Source organism: Anolis sagrei, chromosome 1 (genome assembly GCF_037176765.1).
Source record: "Anolis sagrei isolate rAnoSag1 chromosome 1, rAnoSag1.mat, whole genome shotgun sequence".
In the NCBI taxonomy this organism is placed as follows: domain Eukaryota; kingdom Metazoa; phylum Chordata; class Lepidosauria; order Squamata; family Dactyloidae; genus Anolis; species Anolis sagrei.
This window is the reverse complement of record NC_090021.1, coordinates 42,594,953-42,607,254: the sequence shown is the minus strand read 5'-3', so window position 1 is coordinate 42,607,254 and position 12,302 is coordinate 42,594,953. Positions and strand designations below refer to the sequence as shown.

The window sequence follows — 12,302 nt, the reverse complement described above, 5'->3', positions numbered from 1 at the left end:
TTGTCTGAGCCATTCCAATATTCAATTTCACATATTTCTGTGCTTGTCTATTGCACTAGATTTCAAAGGTTTGTTCAAATAGCCACGTTTTCACTTTTTTATGGAAGGCCAAGAGGGAGGGGGCTGATCTAATATCCCTAAGGAGGGAGTTCCACTACCGAGGGGCCACCACTGAGAAGGCCCCGTCTTTCGTCCCCGCCGGTCGTGCCTGTGAAGAAGGCAGGACTGAGAATAGAGCCTCTCCAGATGATCTTAAGCTTCTAGATCATTCATAGAGAGAGATACATTCGGAGAGGTAAGCTGGGCTGGAACTGTTTAGGGTTTCATAGGCTAAAGCCAGCACTTCGAGTTGTGCTCAGTAGCAAATTGGCAGCCAGTGGAGCTGATGTAATAGGGGAGTTGTATGCTCCCTGAACACTGCTCTAGTGAGCAATCTGGCTGCTGCCCTTTGGACCATTTGAAGCTTCCGAAGAGTCTTCAAAGGCAACCCCACATAGAGCGCACTGCAGTAGTCTATATGGGATGTGACCAGAAAGTAGTCTACCATGGTCAAGTGTGGAAACTATATTTTGCTGTGGTGGCCTACTATGAGCATATGTATTTTCTGGTTTGTCTTCAAAGATATTTTGAAAATGTTCTTTCTTGTCATTCCAACTTTAAGTTTGTGTTGCTTTACACTTATCATACTGAATTTATTGTTCATATTGTGAAATGTTTAGATTGAGGTCTTCTGTATCCACAGATTTTGCAACCATGGATTAAACATTTGCAAATTCCTCACTAAAAGCGAAAAAACCCAAATTTGATCTTGTTGTTCAATATAAGGGACACCGTTTTACTGCAATATTACTTATGGGACTTTAGCATCCATGGATCTAGTTATTGATGGCTTGTAAGGGGACCTGGAACCCAAACCAAGAGACACGAAGGGTGTACTGCAAATATTTTAATAAATAAATGTATAAATTAAAATAAATAAATAATAGGAGCATGCCCATTTGTGCCTTGTTTCAGCGATAAGGTATGTGCTCTACTCCTGCACTTTGGACTCAGTTCTAGCAGACTGCAATTACAGTTTGATTTGGATCATTAACATGGCTGACAGTAAAGATCATTGCAGGAAGAGCATGAAGTATGCAATTTGCTGGAGTGGAAGAAAGTAGTTGCCTTTTCTAAGTATGTTTTTCCTAGGCTTAAGGTTGCTCGCAGCAAATAAAACTAAAGCAAAAATGACTAAGGATTCTTTTTGTGTGTATGGTTGGAACATGTTTAGAATTAAGTTGCAAGGATCTCCAGTGTGAAATTCACTATGTCTTGTATTGCAGGCTTCCTTGACCCTGCTGGTCCCAAAGGACCTGACCTGAAACCAGCCATTTCCAGATCTGCCTCTCAAAGGCTCTTGATCACTTCTAAGCCTATGCCTCCAATTCAGAGCATTCCCACTTCCCCAGAGACGAGCAGAGTCCAGGAAACAGAGCAGAAAGGGTTGAAGAATGCCACAGAGTGCTTAGAAATTGGAGACAATCACTCACCAGAGACCAAAGCAGTCACCCAACAGGTGAAGTCAATTAGAGATTCTCACATAGAGTGGTATTTGTGCCTAAAAATGTACAGGTTCATTCTGGAAGGATTCGCACTTACGTTCAAGGATTCACACTTATGTTCACAAAACCCATGTTTCTGTGCCACAAGATTACCATGAAGCCCAGTTATATCAACTTGCATTTGATTTAGTCTGCTGATTCATGCATGCGTGTGCACAATTTGTTTTGCAGTGTTTGAACAGAGTCTCCAATATCTGTAATATTTTCTGCATTACTTTGGCTACAGTTTCATGTGCATGTACTCAATAGTAAGCCTCACTGAATCTGGTGGAATACCATGGAAAGAATAAGGATAGATTCCATACATCACAAAAAGACAGAAAGAAGAAGAGTAGATCTACATATTTCAGTAAACCTTTAATCCAAAATTAACAATATGCATATGTGAAATGAAGTTAAACTTTCCATAAGTAATTAAAATATTTTGTACCTTTTAGATAGCACTTGGAAATACCTTTCAAAATGCATCCAAGGATTCCCCCCCCCCCCCCACTGATTTTAATGATTTTCATTCTAGTGACCAAATATAAAAAATACCCTGGGGTGGCTGGCAAGTCAGGCTTATCAGTTTTTCTTTTTCTCTCTGTTTTGCTATTCATTCATGCTCAGTAAGGGATTCTGGAGACCACTGCAATTTATCATGTCTATTGTAAACAGGAGCACATAACTACAATAAGATCAACAAGGGTAGAATCCTATTCTTTCCTAATTCAATCTGTATTCATTGCATTGTTTACTGCACACACACTGCTACAACTTGAGACCAATAGCCTGTATTTCTCCAGCTGTCTTCACCATTCTCCCAGTGCTGATGCCACTAAAAACCTCTAGCTAGTAGGGTTGTGCATTTGGGATAAACCCTGAACCTGTTTCATGTTCCAGCTTTTGGTGGGGACCCTGATGCGTTTTTAGGCGGCTTCCAGAATTGGGAGGGCTGATATCTGTTTTTACTCTCTGGTGCCAAAAGATCCATTTTGTATTGGCCCATTATGGGGAGGGGGGCTTCCCACCCGGTGTACTCTTTAAGGAGGCTTCTTATTACCTGCCGTTTCTATCCTAGAGGAGGAGCTCAGCTATAGGCACTGGCAGGTGCACACATTCTGGGCCTGCATGTCACATACACACACACACATTCTCTTTCCAAGGAGAGTGTGTGTGGCATGCAGGAGCACCCATGCCTGCCAGGGCCTACAGCCGAGTGCCAAGAGATGCTTGGATGCAGGCCCTCATAGGTGCGGGTGCTCTGGGCCTGCATGCCACACATACACTCTATTTCCAAGGAGAATGTGTGTGTGGTGTGCAGGAGCACCCACACCCACACCTACCAGGGCCTGTAGCCAAGTGCCTCTTAGTCTAGAGAAAGAGGTGCTCAGCTGCAGGCCCTGGCAGGCACGGGACCCACTCCTGCTTGCTTTTGTGTCAGGCTGATTTTCGAAGTGGTAGGGGCCTTCCAATAATAATAATAATAATAACAACAACTTTATTTTTATACCCCACCACCATCTCCCTGAAGGGGTTCAGGGCAGGTTACAAGGAGACAAGCCCAAAAGTACAAAGTAAAACATACACAATAAAATAAAATGAAAACAAATTTAAAATCAACAACAGCATCAGAAACACAATTACAATCTGTGCTTCCAAAGAAACGAAAGACACAAAAAACTGAAGGGAACAGGAGAAACGAATTCTGCACAGAACTCTACTAGCTAGACAGAAAATGAGAAAGAAGGGAAGGCTGGGCAGGCATAAAAAAGATTTTGTAAAATGGAGCTTCTTTGTCAGAGGCATTAACTTTTGTATGCCTGAATATGTACTATGAAATATAATCAGATGATTTGTCAACCTTTTCATTGTATTTGGGGAGAAAATCAGGCTCATCCACTTGTGTTCTGTGCTATATTTGATTCAAGGTGAAGAAATAAGTCCCTGGTTTGATTCCTACCTGGAGCTGCTTGCTTAATAGGAACTTACTGAACAGTGTCACTGAAAGGTGGAATGACATCAGCCTGCATCCATAGTATCCCAGACTAATTTTACTGACCCATTGATTGTGTGAGAAATGTTGCTTTAGAAATTTCTTCCCTGGGCAGAATTGTCTCTTAACAAGATCACGTGTGCATTTTTTACTGCATGGCCCATGTATATAGCACAGTCAATGAGATATGAAGCTCCTCCAGAGTTAATAACTTGTAACTTGGATATGACACATTATTAAGTGACATTTGGAGGGGACCGGATGGTGATCATCACACCTTATCATCTAGGCTGAGAAGCTGATGAAGGCCAGCAGGAGGAGCACTAATGCAAAAAATTAATAGACTTCTCAGAAACAGATTTTGATGGAAGGTCGAAGGAGTTGCAAAATTGGCCAGAGCTCAAGGCTGTCTGGCAAGGATAATAGATATATCCTAGAGAGTGTGAACTAAATTTATTCCAGTAACATAGAAAAAGGAAGGAAGAGAGTGTTGAAATTCTAGTGACAAAGAAGGAGGAAAGAGGTAGAGGGAGCTCTTGCACTGCAGGTAGTGTGAACAAGATGAAGAAATTAAGCGCATCCGTGGAAATGCTAGTTTTCAAGTTTCCATCCTCATTTCAGCCTGTTAAAACTCACATGTTGTATTTTCATCAACAGCATTTATTTCAACTAGTTGAAAGGTAGGAACTGTGTGATTTGTACCTAGTATTCGAGTATCTTATTTGATTTTTTAAAAGGTGAGAGGAAATGAAAGGTTAGTTTCATTCTCTTTTTTCCTTCCCTACTTCTCTGTTTCCACTCTACTATTCTGGCTCATTCTCCTTCTTCTGTATGTGTTTCTGCCTTCAAGGCTGTTGTCAATTTGTGACAATTCCATTAATTCCATAGGGTTTTGTCAGGCAAGGAATTCTTGGATGATTTTGCCAGTTCCTTCTTCCAAAATACTACCTATAGCCAGGGTATTTGCTTGAAGTCTCTTGGGTAAGTACTAACCAGAACTGGCTCTGTTCAGCTTTCAAGATCAGACAGAATCTGGTGCCTTTAGGCTACAGGACTCCAAAAGCAAGTTTCTGGATGTAGGAGAGCATCTTGTGTTTCTATGAACCAGCATGGGCTTTGAGATCGGCAGGGGAGGCCCTCTTCTCGGTCCCACCACCGTCTCAAGCGCGGTTGGTGGGGACAAGAGAGAGAGCCTTCTCTGTGATGGTTGCCTGGCTCTGGACAACCCTCCCAAAAGAGATTAGGTTAGCCCCCATCCTTGAAACTTTCCAATTCGGTCTGGATTTTTAAGTAGGCTTTTAGCCTCAAGTAGGCTAAAATGGGCCCATATTAGGTTGACAATCTGGCACTTTGGTTGTGAATTGATGGCAGATAGTTTTAACTACAGATGGTCTGCATTTTTAAATTATACTAGCTGTGCCCTGCCACGCGTTGCTGTGGCCTATAGTAAAACTTATCAAAGTTGAGGTAGATATCTGGACTATTATGAAAGAGAGGTACCTACCTATTCCTTCCCCCTTTTCCTCCCCCTTTCTCTCCTTTCTTCCTTCTCTACCTCTTTCTTTCTTTCACTACTTGGTTTCATCCTTCTCTCTTTCCTTCATTCCCTCCCCCTTTCTTCCTTTGCCTTTCTTCCCTCCCTGTTTGCTTCCTTCTTTCACTTTTTATTTCCTTTTATTTTACTACCATCATAACAATAACAATAATGCAATGCATTGCCTCTGGGACCTGACACCTCTCCCATTCCTCCAGGGTCTCATAGGAACAATAGCATAATAATAATAATAGAAATAATAGAAACCTTTATCCGCCATGTGTTGCTGTGGCCAATCTTCCCTCTTTCTCTCCTTCTTTCCCTCCTTCCTTCCTTCCTTCCCTCTCATCTTTCCTTCTCATCTTCTTTCTTTATCTCTTTCCTTCCTTCCCCCTTTTTCTTTCTTTTCTGCTGTCTCTCTTTTCTTTCCTTCCATCTTTCCTTTTCTTTCCTTTTCTTCTTCCTTCTTCCTCTAACTTTCCTTCCTTCCCCCTTTTTCTTTACCTCCCTTTCTCTTTCTTCCTTCTTTCCTTCCTTCCTGTCTTTCCTAGATTTTGACAGGGCAGGAAGGGGCGGGGTGGGGTTTGGAGGTGGCGTGAAGTAAAAGGAGGTAAGATTGGGGTGGGGGAGTGATGGAGCGTGGGGTTGTGTATGTGTGTGCAGCGGCGGGGGGAGTGATGGAGCGTGGGGTTGCGTGTGTGTGTGCGGCGGCGAGGGGGAGTGATGGAGCGTGGGGTTGTGTGTGTGTGTGCGGCGGCGGGGGGAGTGGGGTTGCGTGTGTGCATGCGGCGGCGGGGGGAGTGATGGAGCGTGGGGTTGCGTGTGTGTGTGCGGCGGCGGGGGGAGTGGGGTTGTGTGTGTGCGTGCGGCAGCGGGGGAAGTGATGGAGTGTGGGGTTGTGTGTGTATGTGCGGCAGGGGTGTGTGTGTGTGCGGGAAGCGGCGCGGCGGGGCTTGGAGTGGGCATGGTTTCCGCAGAGGGAACGTTGGCCGGAAGGGCATGTGCGCGCGCCAGGGAACTTGCGGCTGGGCGCCAATGCGCATGCTCAGTTGTTTTGCCGTTTTGTGAGTGTGTTGTTGTGTTGTTTTTCATTTTGAGTAGATACGTTTGTACCTTGTGGGTTGTGTTGTGGGCATGGGAATTTTGGTTAAGTTTTGTGGGGGGATTTTTGAGTTTTGTTGTTTTGCCGTTTTGTGAGTGTGTTGTTGTGTTGTTTTTCATTTTGAGTAGATATGTTTGTACTTTGTGGGTTGTGTTATGGGCATGGGAATTTTGGTTAAGTTTCGTTGGGGGGGGTTGAGTTTTGTTTTTTTGCCATTTTGAGTGTGTTGTTGTGTTGTTTTTCATTTTGAGTAGATATGTTTGTACCTTGTGGGTTGTGTTATGAGCATGGGAATTTTGGTTAAGTTTCGTTGGGGTTTTTTTGAGTTTTATTCTTTTGCCGTTTTGTGAGTGTGTTGTTGTGTTGTTTTTCATTTTGAGTAGATATGTTTGTACCTTGTGGGTTGTGTTATGGGCATGGGAATTTTGGTTAAGTTTCGTTGGGGAATTTTTGAGTTTTGTTGTTTTGCCGTTTTGTGAGTGTGTTGTTGTGTTGTTTTTCATTTTGAGTAGATATGTTTGTACCTTGTGGGTTGTGTTATGGGCATGGGAATTTTGGTTAAGTTTCGTTGGGGGGTTTTTGAGTTTTGTTTCCTCGTTGGATGCCCCTAACAAATTTATATATATAGATTATTTTATTGTATTTTATGTGTTGATAGTTGTTGTTTTTATAATTTTTATGTGATATTGTTTTATACTCATGTACCGTTCATGTTATATGCTCCACATGAAGTGCCTTGTGAGCTGCCCCAAGTCCCTTTGGGGAGATGGTGGTGAGATATAAATGATGATGATGATGATGATGATGATGATGATTGTTATTACAGCAATTCTGTTTGTAGGATTCAGGACCTTGTGACCTGTCTGAATGGTTTGACTGGCCATGTCACACATTCATTTGTGCACTAACATGGCACAGGGAGAGGATAGCCATGACTGAGGACACAATGCTGCACCAACAGGACAACGTGGATTACTCTGAATCTTACTTTTGTATTCTGAGCAAACTTGATGTTGCTGGCAGGACATGTTGACCCTTCAGTTGCTTTGGACTACAATTCTTACCCTCATTCTGGAATTGAAATCATCTAGTGACCCAAAAGCTTCTTGCTGTGTTTAAGTGAAATCTTTGCAAGGTGAAATCATGTGCTGAACCCTCTGCCATAGTTGAAGTCGAAAACAGGCTTAGGGGGGAAATTGTGTCATGTTACACACCTGGCAGCAAAGTTTTTCTCTTGATCACTTAGGTCCCATCTACACTGCCAGTATAATGCTGATTGAACTGGATTTTATGGTAGTGTAGACTCATATAATCCAGTTTATTGTAGTTTAATCTGCATAATATGGGTCTTCATTCATCATATTATGGAGTTCAAACTCAGTTATATAGCAGTGTATATGGGACTGTAACAAGATGAAGCATTTTGAAAGCCAGAGGCAGGACAGTTCTATCGGTTGGATGGAATAAGTTGCACAAGAGATCTATAGGATTCTGGTCAGTTCCTAGGTAAACAGTTTATCCTAACAATATCTGTGATGGCGCTCAATACTACAGTTGAAAATCTGTATATTCTGTATTTTCTCTTTCTGTGTTCTGTCTTCCATCTTCCTTTGTATGCAAAGTTACTGCAAAACAAGCTGATTCCCCTTTCTTTACTGTGGTCAGCTGGGCCTTATGATCTCCTGTATTTCAGTTTACTTATTGCCCCATACCCAATTCATACATGCATGCTGGAACCAGAGCCAAGAATCACAGAGTCATGGTATCATAGAAGGTATCTCAAGGGACATCTGTTCCAATGTCCTATCTGACTTTGGACTGTTCATACACATACAACTCCCTGGAAAGGGGTGCAATATAAACATAACAATAAATACCATTCAGAATTAATTATTTCTACCATGCTTCTTCTAGGTCTTACATGGTCATAATGAGAATCTGAGAAGATCTTTAGGTGCTGCTTTGATCCCACCCATTCCCACGTCAGCAAGGGCTCATGAAGAAAATTCTCAGAAGTTTCAGGAACCTCTTCCAAGCTCATCACAGTTTGAACCTGCTCCTTTTCCTACAGAGGATTTCCCATTGATTAAGTAAACTTCTCCTGCTTCTTGCTCTATTTTGGGTGTGTGTATGGAATCCTCCAGATTTATTGGACTACAATGTTAATCAGCTCTAGCTGAAGATGAGGAATGCTAGGAGTTTCTGTCCAACAACATCTGGAGGGCAATATATGATAATTTCCACCCCTAACCTTCCATAATTTACTATTTTCCAAATGTGCTGGACAATATCCTCTTGGAAAATGATGACAATTGTAAATCCAATACATCTTGAGGACACGGTTTACCCATTGTATGCCTTTGTTAGCTCATGAGGCACCAGGCAGTTTTAAATACTAATCTCAGCAGAACATGATCTATATTTATTGCACAGTTGTAATTCTCTAAGAAAACTCTGAACATCAAAAAACTTGCTGGATCAGACCATTGAGCTATCATACTTGGCCTCCTGTTTCCCACAGAGGCCAAGCAGATCATAGAATCAAAGAGTTGGAAGAGACCTCATGGGCCATCCAGTCCAACCCCCTGCCAAGAAGCAGGAATATTGCATTCAAAGCTCCCCTGACAGATGGCCATCCAGTCTCTGTTTAAAAGCTTCCAAAGAAGGAGCCTCCACCACACTCTGGGGCAGAGATACCTCAAGCAATATTAGCCATCATTTGCTTTTGCTTGTAGAAGCTGGAATTGGGCTATATACTGTTTCTGGTAATTTGATATAGCTAATGCATTTACTTTTTTGCACAATTTTACAACATTTTAATTTTAATTGTTAAATGTCAACCATGTTAATTGGTTGAGTAAATATTGAAGTTTCAGGTTATATTTTAAAGTTAATTTGGAGGGAGATTTGGCTACTCTAGGCCCTTTTAGTAATTGTATTCTTTTAAATCGAAAGGTTAATGATCAATAGAATAAATTAATTTTATAGTTTTTGTTGAACAATATTTCAAAGGTTTAAAGCCAATTGATGATACCCAAGTGCAGCAGGCCCACTGAATCTATGGGATTTGCATAAAATGCTGATTTACCATCCATGCATTGATTCAATGACTCAGTTTTACAGCTTGCTGGAAATACAATCTAGCAAGTGCTTAGAATGATTCCATCTATCTATCTATCTATCTATCTATCTATCTATCTATCTATCTATCTATTTATCTATCATCAATTTAAGGCTGGGGAACCTGTGCTCTTCCAGATGTCGCTGGACTCCTATCATTGTTGATGAAGGAAGCAGTACTTAAATGACGTGCATACAAAGAATCACATATTTCTCCGTTCTAATATAAGGACTAAATTACTGTCTTACTATGCTACTAAACTACTGCAAAATTCTTTTTTCTTGCATTTTCATATTTTTCTTTCCCATTTTTAAAAGGTCACAGCCAGCATCATATAATACTGAAGAGAACACTGTTGAAAGTCTGGGTAGGTGAAGATTGCTTATTTATTTTATTTGAAAACATGAGTGTGGCTCTTAGGATGCAACAAGAGTATGCCCAGATAGATTTTTGTTGTGCAACCATGCTACACTAATGATGTGCAATATGATGTATGTTAGGATGGGGCATTCTGAACATCAGACCCATCGATGTTTTCCTATTGTATTGCCTATTCTTTTCTTGCAGAAACTCTGTTAAGGGCAGATTGAGGGAGATGGATTGGCTGCCTTAATTTCTTTGGGTCAAAGCACTGGGAGGCTTCTACCTGAAAGCACACCAGCATCGAAAATAACCCATAGCATGGAGTTGAAGTTTAGTGTTATTAGTCACTTAGAGGTGACTAGAATCAACAACCTGCCAAAGAACTTGAATATGTGGTCATGCTAAGAAATATGCTCTGAAAGACCTCTTGCAATGAATGAGCATTTTAGGAAAAAATGCTCATTTTTTCTGAAAAAAAAAGCTCCCTGTCTAAAACAAATTGGGCACATATAGACTATAACAAAATGACCATACAAATATCTTCTACTAGTTCTGAGTACTCACATATTTCTTTATTTCAGTAGTATAATTTTGAACAGAATTGGGTAAAATAGAATGGTTCTCCATCTTTGGTTCTTTAGAGTGAGGGACAGGGGTTGCTTTTCCATTTGTCTGTCAATCTGCATTTTTGTATGCTTCTCTTGTTACTGTATGGTTACCTGAACTCCCAACTCATGATCAACAATAAAAGTCAAAGATTCAGAGGCAGCATAAACACTTCAATAGAGCACTCTTAAGTATTGGCTGCCAGGATTATTCATATGGGAGAATGAACAGGCTGCTTAATAATCCTTTAGGCTATTTTATTATAAAATTCATGTATAAACATGGTAGTAACTCTCTCTTTTTCTACATTCATACATGTACGCACAAAATACTAACCTTTTCTGCAAGGAATCAGACTTTTAAATTGTCATCAGATCCTTTTATGTTCATATATCAGTAACTAAAAGGTATTATACATTAGTTTCAAGTTGCAAGGAACTGGATATGTCCTTTGTGTAAAAACACAGGGATCCATCACAGATAATATTTGTGGGTATTGTTGTACATATATATGTGTTATGGATGCTGGTATGCGTGTGCATGTAATACACACAAACCAGCACCTATAACAAATAACGGCTATGACTCTGTGTGATATGTGATTTTATGTACTGTATTTAATAATGCTTAATGTTTCATCAGGAAAGGGTCAATTTTGATGTTTTATACTGTTTTGGTCAATGGCATTGATTTGTTGCCAACACTGTGAACTGCCTTGAGTCCCCTTCAGGGTTGAGAAGGGCGGTATAGAAATGCTGCAAATAAATAAATAAATAAATAATATATTGCACACAAAAATATGTATATAGTACACATATACATACACACAAAAAGGAATCAATTGAAGACAATCCACTGCAGCATCTATTGTAATTACATTGAACATTTATATATCCAAATAAGAATTATATCATTACTATAGCCTATTAGAGTGCAGAAGTTCTCTCTTATTCTCTCTTACTTGAAAATTCTGGATATTTATCCATCAGGAAAAAAGCATTATCAGCAACAGCATTGTTGGTGACACTAAACTCAGAATCAGCAATGCTTGCATTGGAAACTACAAAACTGCATAATGTTCATCTCTCAAGAGCTCATTTTTTTATAATATCTTCAGCTCTTATCTGCCTAAAGGCAGAGCTCCACTAGCTTTCATTAGCATGAATAACCATTTCCCCTTCTATTCTCACAATGTGGTTAAACATATTAACATTTCTTGCTTTATACTTTTTTACACACATTATTATTCAGACTTCAGGAACATAATTTTTTAAAAAATATTTTTCAAATTAGTCCCTAGCTAATTCATTAGCTAACATGACATGGTGGTTTGAATATTGAGACTCTAGGAGACCAGGGTTTGAATGCTTTCTTGGCCATGGAAGGCCAAGAAGACAAACTTTCAGTTTTAGAAGAAAGCAATGGCAAACTGTCTTTTAATGAATCTTAGGGCCCTTCCAGACAGGCGCTATATCTCAGAATCTGATCCCAGGTAGTGCGGACCCATATCATCTTGTTTAAAGCAGAAATCCTGGGATCAGATCCTGGGATATAGGGCCTGTCTGGAAGGGCCCTTACAAAGCCCTCTGATAGGCTTTTGAGTTGTCAGGAGTCAACTTGAAGTCACATAACAAGTAAGAATGACAAGTCATTTGGTCCTTGTTAGAGTTAGGAGTCAAGAGTTTTTGACAATCTGTTGTAAATTGTTGAGAGATATACTAGTAGATCCAGATCGGTCTTCAGAACTCACTTGTCTTAAATGACATAGCAGCAGCCCTTGGGGAAAGGTGTTAAAGCACAGCAGGGCACTCAGCATTTGAAAGAGTGATGTGATCTTACCAGTTGTGAAAAAGTGTAGGACATGAATTCACATGCCTGCTATGAGAAAAATGGAACTGAAAAGTCAAGTGACAGTTAACTCAGCATCTCTCTGTGATTTAAAAAGAATTGGAAGGATTGGCAGGGGTGGTTCATGTTCCTCGAGGGTAATCTTGCTG

General features: G+C 40.5%; 1 protein-coding gene across 1 annotated transcript in view; it reads left to right on the top strand.

Moving 5' to 3' along the window:
* The window catches only part of TOGARAM2 (TOG array regulator of axonemal microtubules 2), an 87,256-nt gene that overhangs the window by 46,264 nt on the left and 28,690 nt on the right, over positions 1 to 12,302 (top strand). The window contains exons 5-6 of the mRNA XM_067462883.1: positions 1,326 to 1,558; positions 8,130 to 8,305. Of these exons, the coding sequence (XP_067318984.1) occupies positions 1,326 to 1,558; positions 8,130 to 8,305 (409 nt within the window). The remainder of the gene's footprint in view (positions 1 to 1,325; positions 1,559 to 8,129; positions 8,306 to 12,302) is intronic.